Source organism: Rhinopithecus roxellana, chromosome 17, assembly GCF_007565055.1.
Source record: "Rhinopithecus roxellana isolate Shanxi Qingling chromosome 17, ASM756505v1, whole genome shotgun sequence".
In the NCBI taxonomy this organism is placed as follows: Eukaryota; Metazoa; Chordata; class Mammalia; order Primates; family Cercopithecidae; genus Rhinopithecus; species Rhinopithecus roxellana.
Window position 1 is genome coordinate 111,495,622 of NC_044565.1, and position 11,332 is coordinate 111,506,953.

The 11,332-nt window shown below is 56.2% G+C and overlaps 1 protein-coding gene across 3 annotated transcripts in view; it reads left to right on the top strand.

The window, feature by feature from the left end:
* The window catches only part of FAM178B (family with sequence similarity 178 member B), a 76,935-nt gene extending 71,492 nt beyond the window's left edge, over positions 1-5,443 (top strand). For all 3 annotated transcript variants that reach the window (XM_030921415.1, XM_010362107.2, XM_010362108.2), the window contains 3 exons: positions 2,883-2,960; positions 3,338-3,490; positions 5,066-5,443. In XM_030921415.1, the coding sequence (XP_030777275.1) occupies positions 2,883-2,960; positions 3,338-3,490; positions 5,066-5,098 (264 nt within the window). In that variant the 3' untranslated portion in view covers positions 5,099-5,443. The remainder of the gene's footprint in view (positions 1-2,882; positions 2,961-3,337; positions 3,491-5,065) is intronic.
* The last annotated feature ends 5,889 nt before the right edge of the window (positions 5,444-11,332 follow it).

The following is an 11,332-nucleotide window of genomic DNA, read 5'->3' on the forward strand; positions in this document are numbered from 1 at the left end:
TCTGAGAGGGACAGGCCCCCTTTCGCCCCTCCCAGGCCCACACAGTCTCCCCTGCAGACCCCAGGGTGCCTTCCCCAGCCATTCTCAGTGATGTCCCTGATACCCTTTGGATGTTGTCTTTGGCATCCCCTGCCACCTCTCATCATTCGCTTGCCCTCTCAGAGAGGGGCCTCAGCTTTTTTTTTTTTTTTTGAGACCAGTTCTTGCTCTATTGCCCAGGCTGGAGTGCAGTAGCACAGTTATAACTCACTACAGCCTCAACCTCCCAGGCTCAAGTGATCCGCCCGCCTCAGCCTCCCAAGTAGCTGGGACTACAGGTGACCATGCTGGATAACTTTTTGGTTTTGTTTTTTGTAGAGACGGGGTCTCGCTGTGTTGCCCAGGCTGGTCTCCCAACTCCTGCACCACAGCTTCCCAGAGTGCTGGGATTATGGGCATAAACCACCTCACCCAGCCTGGGTCTCAGCTTCTTTTCACGGCCAAGTCCCGCTCCCATGCCTCACACCCACCCCAAACCCAGTTAGGCTCAGTCAATTACAGTTGGCAGTATCTTGTTTAAAAAAGTTTTAAACCAACTTTCATTGTATTCTCACCGTATGAGTATCCACGTTGTAGAGAAATAATCTTAAAAAAGGAAAAAGAAAAGATAAGGATGCCCTGTAATCCTTTCTCCCAGAGAGAACTCGTTTTCCTACTACCTAGCACATTCCAGCACACCAGTGTGGCCACATTCTCTCGCCTGCCTCCCCCAGGCACCCCCAGCCTGTCCTCACAACTCTGCCCCCAGGTCACCCCACTCCCATGCACCTGTACCGGCCTCTGCTTCTGGAACCGCCCTCAGGGTCTGTCATCAGCTCTCCTCTGCCTGCACAGGGCCATCTTTGCCTCAACTCCTACTGTTCCTTTGAGGCTCACTTTAGCTTAGTCACTTCCTGAAAGCTCTAAGTTGTACTCCCCCATACCCAAAAACCCCAGAAGGGCCCTTTCTCCTTTTGGTCTGTGCAGAAGCAGAGGTATGTTATTTCTTGACCAAACGGTTGCTCTCCTGAAGTATCTTCCTCCCTCTAATGCCTGAGTGTCTCATGTCGCCGTGTCTCAGTCAAGGTATAGTGTCTGGCACGCAGGCCCAGACTTGCTTTATGACAAGGGACGGTGAGCTGTTGCAGGACTGCAAAGGCTGGACAGAGTCCCAAAGGCAAGGCCAGGTTGGAGGGAAGGGGAGCTCAGGGAGTCAGCAGTGCATCACCAGCAGGCCAGCTGGGCCAGGTGACTGGGGCATCCACAGGCTGCTGCAGGGACCCGGCAGGCAGAGGGAGCTAGGCTTCAGAGAGGTTGGGTCTTCCCCGCCCCACGGCAGCTCTCCTGGAGGCATGCCTCAGTTTCCCCCACCATGTCTTCGCTGCCTGCCATGTGCAGGGCCACGTGGTCAGCCTGTGGAGTCAGACCCCCCGTGGGCCTTCACCGTTGTGTTGAACAGGCTGGGTCCCAGGCAGAGTGGGTGCCGCTGGTGGGAGCCCCAGGTGGCCTTTGACCTCAGGATTTTGCACTGTGGTATTTGGTTTTGTTGTTGTTGTTGTTGTTGTTGTTGTTTTTTGAGACGGGGTCTCGCTCTGTCGCCCAGGCTGGAGTGCAGTGGTGCGATCTTGGCTCACTGCAAGCTCCACCTCCCGGGTTCACGCCATTCTCCTGCCTCAGCCTCCAGAGCAGCTGGGACTACAGGCACCCGCCACCACACCTGGCTACCTCCTCGGCCTCCCAGAGTGCTGGGATTACAGGCGTGAGCCACCGTGCCCAGGCCCACTCCTGGGCCTGTGCAAAGAAGCGATAGCCATTGCTGAGGCACTGCCTGGCGCCCTGGGAGGGCAGGGTGATAAGGTCAGGGGAAGCCGGGGCACAGGGGCCATGGGCTGGTTCTGAGCTCCAGCCCATTGTCACCTGCCGGCATCTCTAGAGCTCACCTCTCCCACCCCTGCTTGTCCGCGGGGCTGGTCATTTGCCACCTCCTGATCCTAGACATGAGAGCTGAGAGGACAAGGCGGCAGGGGCCTCTGAGTGGAGGGCGTGCCTGCGGGCAGCAGCTGGGAGTCCAGAGCAGGCTATGTCCCTCCTGGAGCCTCACACCCTGGGACACTCCCCATGACTCGGTTTCTCCAAATGGCAAGCACGTAGCCCATAAGCGAATGGGCACTAAGAGAGTCCGGGGGTGCCTCAAGATCAGATTGTTCTCAGGCCAGATGGAGCAGGCCTGCATCCTGTTTTCACTGCTTGAGAGTGTGCAGTTGGCAGGAATGAGGATGGAGGCGAGGTGTGCAGACACTCAGCCAAAACCATTGGCTCCCGTCTCTCCACCTGCCTCCGCGGGTCAGTAAGGAGACTGTCTAGGCAGGCTACACCCATGTTGGTGCCGGTGGCATTCTGCCAAGGGGTAAGCCGAGTCCAGGAGCCATGGGCCACATCCTCCCCAGAGGGGGATCCCTTTGCTGTTTGCACAGAGGCACCCTGGCCTCAGTACCTATGGATAAGGGTGGCCCAGGGAACAGAGACTGCAGAGGTCAGAGTGGATAGGCTCCTCTCCTCAGAAGGTGTCCTCTGTTGCCCCAGCACAAGGCTGGGGGACAGTGTATGTTGCTGGATGGCTGACTCCATTTTCTAGAGGAAGGGAGGTTGGCACCTCATCAGAGGGCAGGCTGGGAGTGCCTGCTAGGGAATCACAGGTTCAAGTGAGTGCGGGCCCAGAGCCTGGCTCACCCAGGGCCCCTTGAAGATGCCTCCCTGGAAACTGTCGCTGAACGCCTAGGGGTGGAGTGAGCCCCCGCCCTGGCCTGCCATGCTGCCCTGGTGGAGTTAGAGAAGCAGCAGCTCCCCCTGTGCTCTCCCTCCAGGCCTGCTACCTGTGCCACAGCCTTCTGATGCTGGCCGGGGTGGTTGTCAACTGCCGAGACATCACTCCAGACCAGTGGGTGAGTCTCCCAAGGGCCGGGGGGTTGGGGTGGGGGTGCCCAGCTGTGTCTTCGCCCCCAAGCAGCGTGGGGTTGACTGGGATGGCCATGCCCAGCCCACTGTTAGGAACTGCAGAGAGTGGGAGGCTGAGAGAAGCCAGCCTGGGAGAGCCAGGGCCTCTTCCTCCCGACAGTGCCCCACCAGCGGAGCCATTCCCAAGGGACACTGACCCAAGCCCTAGGAGTTGTGCTGGCCCCATTCTCCTTTTCCTGCTCAGCTCCTGAACAATCACTCAAATGTGCCCCGTCCTTTCTCTGAATTTGTTCTCCTCCTGCCCTGCTTTGGATGTGCCTGGCTCATGCTACACTTGCCTCTCGGCCTCCCTCCGCCTCCGCAGGGCGAGCTGCAGCTGCTGTGCATGCAGTTGGATCGCCACATCAGCGCGCAGATCCGGGAGAGCCCTCAGGCCACGCACCACACCATGCTCAAGGACCTGGCTACCCAGACCTACATCCGCTGGCAGGAGCTGCTGACCCACTGCCAGCCCCAGGTGGTGCCCCCTGCAGCCCCCAGACCTGGGGAGGGGCAGGAAGTGGTCAGGCAGGGCTGGCCAGAGCCACCAGCACATCCACCCTCGCTGCAGCTGCTGAGCTCCTGGCAGGGACATGGGTGGAGCGGGCATGTGGGGGAAGGGTGGGGACGCCTTGAGGGGCCTTCATCATTCTTATCAAGAATCCAGTGTCAAAGGCTGGGCATGGTGGCTCACGCCTGTAACCCCAGCACTTTGGGAGACTGAGGCGGGAGGATCGCAAGGTCAGGAGACCAGCTTGGCCAACATGGTGAAACCCGTCTCTACCAAAGATACAAAAGATTAGCCGGGCGTGGTGGCGGGTGCCTGTAATCCCAGCTACTCTGGAGGCTGAGGCGGGAGAAATCGCTTGAACCCAGGAGGCAGAGGTTGCAGTGAGCCCAGATTGTGCCATTGCAACCCAGCCTGGGCGACAGGGCGAGACTCCATCTCAAAAAAAAAAAAGTGCCCAGGGTGGGTGCGGAGGGAAGGGGACACAGAGAAGCGCAGTCCTCAGGAAATGCAAAGAAAAGTTGCCCTGGAGAGGGAAAAGTCTGGACCCAGAGTGCCAGTCTGTCATGAGCAGTGCCAGGAAGGGGCCCCAGCTGTTCACCTTCTGCCCACTTGTGCTGTGGGCCTGAGGCTGGCCTCCTGCTATGTTAGGAGGAAGGCTCCCAAGCTGCCTGGGTCCTCTCCACTACACCCCCTACCCCCGCCGAGTTTTCTCAGAGCTTGTAGGTGTGATATTCACAGCTCGTGTTTCTTGAATGAGGATCCGTTTCTCTAAGAACCCACACAACCCCCATGAGGCAGGTGTTACCAGGAGCCCATTTTACAGAGGAGCAGACTAACCAGAGGCCCTGAGAGGGCCGATGGCTTACCCCAATGATGCAGGCAGCTTGTGTGAATGTCAGAATCAGGGCATGAGCCAGCCTGACTCCCAAGCCTCCAACCTAACCAACTTCAGCCCCTGTGCTGGTGCCCTCCCTTCCAGCCCCATCTCTCCAAGCAGCACCCTGCTGGGCCAGCTCGGGGTCTCCCTGCCTGAGCCCCCAGTCCTGTGTGGAGGGGCACAGGACCTGGTGAGGACCACCTCCCACCCCACCACCAGTGTCCCTCCACTCCTAGCCTGCCTCTTCTTGATTCCTCTCTCGTCCTTACCCCATAACCTCTGACTTAGGGCTGACACATGGGCCACAGGCTGTGGTTTGGGTCTCAGATTTCGCCAAGTCTCTGAGAAGGCTAGAGAACAAACCTCACCCTCACTCCCCAAGGAACTAGATCTCACCAGCCTCTGGTGGGAGCAGCGTGCTTGTCACGAGAAGGAAAAGTGATTCAGGGCCTGGCAGAGGGGCCCTGGCAGACCACTTATAGAGTCACGTAGCCTGATGACCGCTGTGTCCTCGCGAGGACTGTGAACCCAGGCATCCTGCTTACTCGGCCCCTGGCATGAGCCTGCAGCGGGTGCTGAATGGACACCGCCAGCCCAGGGAGCTGCAGGGCAGTAGGCAACACCTGGGCCCAGGCCCTCATAGCCTGCTTTTCTCCTCGCTGCAGGCCCAGTACTTCAGCCCCTGGAAAGACATCTAAAGGAGCAGGGTCAGGGCAGCCCAGGGCTCCTGGCTCCAGCAGGAAGTGAACAGGCTCAGGGAACTGGAGGAAGCGAGGCATCAAGGCCAAAGGAGGCCACATGCTGACCAGCCTGATGAAGCAAGAACCTGCCTCTGCCACCACCCCGACCCCCTCTCCTCTCAGCAAGGGATGGGCTTCTCTGCCTCGCCCACCCCTCAGCCCTCCTCCCAGCCATCTCCTCTTCCCTAAGGCCTCTGTCTCCATAGCTCTGGTTTCCCTGGGCCTTAGTCCTCCCCACCCTCCTTCCTCTCTCTCCCTGTCACTAATGTGAGGTTTCTTTGTGCACATTAAAGTCAGCATCAGTGGTTTAGAACACTTCTTTCAGTCCCTGTCCTGGGGGCTCATGCCAGCGTCCAGTCTCCTGATGCTCCTGCCTGTGTTTCGCTGGGTTCTCAGCTCGACAGTTACAGCACTGGGGCCCAGGCCCAGGCCCTGCCTGTAGCAGAGGGCTGTCTGCAAGTCCCCGGGGAGGGGCAGTGCTCCCAACAGCCCACTGTGGCCTAAAAGCTGTCAGAAACCCAGGAACGGGACGTTTGTTTGGACCCAGTGTGGGACCACTCCCCATTCCCCGCCCCTGCTGAGGAGGTGGCACAGAGTGAGATGTGGATCAGGGCTGTAATTACACTTAATTCCATTTAGTGCTGAGCTCTGAAATCAACTCCTCAGCCTCAGGAGTGGGGGCGGTTCAGAAGCCACTTCCAGATGCTGCTTTTGCTTTTCCTCTGACTTGCCCCAGATGAGTTCATGGGACCTGATCCCTAATAGGGTCCTAGGTAGTTTTGACCTGAACCCCTTGAGGAGTGAGCGGCCCTTTGAGCTCCAGGATACCGCTGGAGATCTATTTTGCCCACTCCTCCAACCCTGAGAATCCACATTTAGTCCCTGGCCCCTCCTGACCCTTCCTGGATTTGGGTGGGGTTTTGCAGGTGACACAAGAGGTAGCTGGGCAGTGGCAGAGGACTGCCCCTGCCACACTGGACTGTGTCCACTCCTCAACTCACCCATGGCTGTTTGCTGACTCCCATGGCGGCTGCGTACAACTCTTCTGCTTTTATGCGTCCCTCTCTTTGGCTTTCATGCACAGGGATAGGGAGGGCGGGCTAACTAGGAGAGAGATTCCCCCAGAATAAAGGACTTTCAGGCCAAGTGGCTCAACGTGCAGACCCCAAGTGGAGTTCACCAGTTCTGGGGCTGTTTCAGACAGACAGCTGCCTCACTCACTGCGTCCCAGAATGCTAGGAGCTGGAGGCATCTATTCAGGGGCACGGGCACACGCACAGCACAGTACTGGATACCACACAGGACGCCTTTCTGCCTAGCAGCCTTTGCCAAATGAGAGGTGGAAGAAACCCTCGACCAGGGTGACTTAGATGCCAGGTGACCTCCGTGAGAGTTCTGGTTTCTGTTCCCGGCTGTGTCACATGCCCCCATGGCCCGGGCACCACCGAAGCCCAGGCAGCATCAGGTCAACCTCAGATCCTCCAATGAGCGAGCAGGGACTCTGGTGAGCCAGCCTCCTTCACCCGCCTTCGGGGCTGCCCTGCTCCACACGGCATGCACTGACAGTTCGTCTGTAACTATTCACTTTTCTTTGGAAACCTGGAAATCACCTTTGAAATTTCCCTTCTTTGTTCCTACTGCCAAGGGCAAAGAGGAAGTAGGGAGGCCTGAGAGGCTAAACAGGGGAGTTTCCAGTTCGTGAAGGTGGCCCTACCTGGCTCTGAGAAGGAGCTGAGCTGTCCAGCAGCATTGATAACTGGAGCCTTCCTCCCCAGTCCTGGCTCTTATCCAGTGTCCCCTCCTCTCCTGCTCCCCAAACATACTCATCCCCAAGATAGAAATAGATACCAAGGGGAGAGGAGGTGTCGGTGACAACTCAGTCCCTCCAGAGACCTGGCTGTAACCCGAGCAGAGGTGTGCACTGTGAGGTCGCCCAAGGGCGTATGCTGTCCCCTGGGGTATGTAATGGGCCCTCTCTGGGACTGGCTGGGAGCTGGCCATATCTTCTAAAACTAGTCTGGGATCAGTTGGAGACTCAGCCTCCCCAAGGTCCAGATTTTCACAGTGGTACTGGCAATAGGACCACTTGCCCTCCACATCTTTGACTTTTCCAGATCCCTAAGCCCTTGGGAAAAGGCTGGGGGATATCCTGATAGGAGCCACTGGAAAATCCGCATCCGGGGCTGTGATGACAGATGTTTTCCTGCTTCCTTTTGGTCCTGGTGACAGGGAGGGGCTGGGAAGGGAAAGGCGTCCCAGGTGGGCCGCTTTGATAACTCTCCTTTGGAGGAAGTAGGGAGGGAGAGTTCTTTTCCTATGCCTATGTCCCCAGTCACCTCGGTCCCCAGGCGCTCAGAAAGACCCTTGAAGGGTAGCTGACCCAAGCTTTCTCACTTCCCCATCTGGGGGGTGACAGCAGTCCTGGCTGCTTTGCAAATCCACCAGGCAGCATTCACCAGAGAACCCAGTATCCACCCCGGGCCTCCCTCCGGCTGCCTCAGGAGAGCTGGCAGGCGAGTAGCTCAAATGAAGGGCAGTGTGGCCCACAACCAACATCAAGAGATGGGGAAGGGGACTTGCTTTTCAGGAAAGACTCCTAGGTCGTCTCTAGGGGCTGGCCTGAGCTGCTAGGTGATCTCTGAAGACCCTTGAGAGGCATTTAGCAAAATTTCAGTTTTTCCTTGACCACAAGCAGTTGTCACTGCCTGAGTCCCAAAGCGTGGATACCTTCCATAGAATATGCTAGGCCCTAGGGAGACTAGCCAGGTACATGCACCTCCCCACACCCCCAGTACATGTATTAGTAATTTTTGTCTTAATTGAAGACCCAGAAATTCTTTTATTCTGTCAGTTGTACTTTCATTTAGAAGTATGAATCATGGCCGGGCGCGGTGGCTCAAGCCTGTAATCCCAGCACTTTGGGAGGCCGAGACGGGCGGATCACAAGGTCAGGAGATCGAGACCATCCTGGCTAACATGGTGAAACCCCGTCTCTACTAAAAAAATACAAAAAAACTAGCTGGGCGTGGTGGCGGGCGCCTGTAGTCCCAGCTACTCGGGAGGCTGAGGCAGGAGAATGGCGGGAACCCGGGAGGCGGAGCTTGCAGTGAGCTGAGATCTGGCCACTGCACTCCAGCCCGGGCAACAGAGCGAGACTCCGTCTCAAAAAAAAAAAAAAAAGTATGAATCATGAGCAAGTAGCCATGCAGGAAACTGTATCCTCTGCCCACCCCCACAGAAAGGGCCAGTGCCAGAATGGACAGAATACAGCAGGAGGTGCCTGAAGGTGGAAAGGGGGAGGGAGCTGGGAGCTTCTTTGACTGTTTGGGAGGATAAGCACATGGAGTCTATTAGCTGGAGGCTTCTACATCCCTGGGCCTCCAGAACCCAAACGCCTGCTGCTGCCCTGCCAGTGAAACCAAACCGGTTGCCTTTTGAAACTTTCCACTGAGGCCACCTTGGAGTCAGAGCCAGCGAGCTCAGGTCTCTACCTGGCAACCTTCACACCTAGAGGTGGGGGTATGGGGGAGTAGTACTGAAGGTGAGGAAAAACAGCATGAAATGGAGCATTGTCAGGATAGATGGTGACTGTCGAAACACAGAATTGGGAATTCCAAGACCTGATTTAAAAATCTGACCTTGGCCGGGCGCGGTGGCTCAAGCCTGTAATCCCAGCACTTTGGGAGGCCGAGACGGGCGGATCACGAGGTCAGGAGATAGAGACCATCCTGGCTAACACGGTGAAACCCCATTCTACTTAAAAAAAAAAAATACAAAAACTAGCCGGGCGAGGTGGCGGGCGCCTGTAGTCCCAGCTACTCGGGAGGCTGAGGCAGGAGAATGGCGTGAACCCAGGAGGCGGAGCTTGCAGTGAGCCGAGATCGCACCACAGTACTCCAGCCTGGGCGACAGAGCAAGACTCCGTCTCAAAAAAAAAAAAAAAAAAAAAAAAAAATCTGACCTTTCCAGTCTGAGCAATATAGTGAGACCCTGTCCCGTGTGTGATGGCATGCACCTGTAGTCTTGGGAGACTGACGTGGGAGGACCGCTTGAGCCCAGGAGCCCGAGGTTACATTGAGCCATGACTGTGCCACTGCACTCCAGACTGGGCAACAGAGCAAGACCCCATTTCTAAAAAAGAAATTCTGACCTGTTTATCTCCATGACTTGGGGCTAGTTGTTTAATCTTTTTGACTCATCTCCAAAAGGGGAGTAACAATACTTATTTTTTTATTTTGTCAAGGCAGGGTCTCGCTCTGCAGCCTGGAGTGCAGTGGCACAATCACGGCTCACTGCAGCCTCAACCTCCTGGGCTCAAGCAACCCTCCCACCTCAGCCTCCTGAGTAGCTGGGACTTACAGATGCATGCCACCACGCCCCTCTAGTTTTTTTGTTTGTTTTTGAGACGGAGTCTCACTCCGTTGCCCAGGCAGGAGTGCAGTGGCAAAATCTCGGCTCACTGCAAGCTCGGCCTCCAGGGTTCACGCCATTCTCCTGCCTCAGCCTCCCGAGTAGCTGGGACTACAGGCACCTGCCACCATGCCCAGATAATTTTTTTGTATTTTTAGTACAGACGGAGTTTCACCATGTTAGCCAGGATGGTCTTGATCTCCTGACCTTGTGATCCGCCCGCCTTGGCCTCCCAAAGTGCTGGGATTACAGGTGTGAGCCACTGCACACGGCCATGCCCCGCTAGTTTTTTTTTTTTTTAATTTGGGGCTGGGTGTAGTGGCTAACCCCTGTAATCTCAGCACTTTGGGAGCCCTAAGCGGGTTGACCACCTGAGGTCAGGAGTTCGAGACCAGCCTGACCAACACGGCGAAGTCCCATCTCTACTAAAAATACAGAAATTAGCTGGGCATGGTGGCACATGTCTGGTCAACAAGGTGAAAACTATCTCTACTAAAAATACAAAAATTAGCTGGGTGTGGCAGGCACCTGTAATCCCAGCTACTTGGGAGGCTGAGGCAGGAGAATCGCTCCTGAACCCAGGAGGTGGAGGTTGCAGTGAGCCGAGATCGTGCTACTGCACTCCAGCCTTGGTGACAGAGCGAGACTCTGTCTCAAAAAAAAAATAATAATTTCTTTTGTACAGACAGGGTCTCAGTATCTTGCCCTGGCTGGTCTTGAACTCCTGGGGTCAAGTGATCCTCCCGTCTCAGCCTTCCAAATTATTTACTTTTTAAAGGGTGGAGTAAGAAAATGTACATCAAGACAAGTTGCAAAAATCTAAAGCACAGAACACAAGTGAGGGCCCTTGTGTCTCAGTTTAACCCCCGATTGAATAGATAGGGGTCTCTAATCAACACGAGGGTGACACCTCTTCTCCCACCTTGTCAGCTGAAGCAGGAGGCCTTCCCTGCCCACCCCACTGTCATTATCTGCAGCATCTCCAAGGCCACAGCGTTTTTCTTTTTCCTAGTGGAAAAGAGCTGGGAAACGTGGCTTTGGCCAGCAAGGGAGAAGGGGCCTTTATGTGTACCAGCAAAGACCCGATTGTTACTGAAACCAAACTGGGCTGCTTTTCTCAGTTATCTGCACCACTCTTCTGGTCTCCACTTTTCAGATGCCAAGTTTTAACCCAGAACAAAAGCTGCTGTCGGACTGATTTATAATCCAGATGGGCTGACAGGGCCTGAAGTGTTCCTCCCCTCCAGGACTGCACCCTGGCTTAACGTTACCGCCAAACCTCAGGGCCTCAAGTCCCTTCACCTCTGCCTTTTGCCCCTAGCCAGGAGGTAGCATCTGTCTCCAGGTGCCCGTGGGGTGTCCTCCATGAGGACCACCTCTTCTAACCACCTGCCCAGCTCAGAGGACCAGCTGGCAGGAAGGACGCTGCACCGCCCATGAGGCCAGAGCTACAAGTTGTTTCTAGGAGTGGCTGTGGGCGGAGGCTGGTAGTTCTGAAGGTGGCGGTGGTTCTGCAGCGTGGCTCCCCCCCAGCCCCTTTCATCTGAACAGTAGGGCTCATGCCACTTGTTAATCAGCCTTCCAGTGGCACCAGGAGTCATTTTCTGGGGATAGGCGCTTTGCCCAACGCGTGAGAAGCAGGAGCAGACCCCTTCTGTTGATTGAAGAGTCTTCCTGGCTGGTGAAGCCCTTTCCAGACTTGAGGGCAGGGACCAGTGGTCCTCGGGGCCTAGAAGGAGGCAGAATTGGGGGCCAAAAGGCAGACCCCTCTGGTCCGCCCCA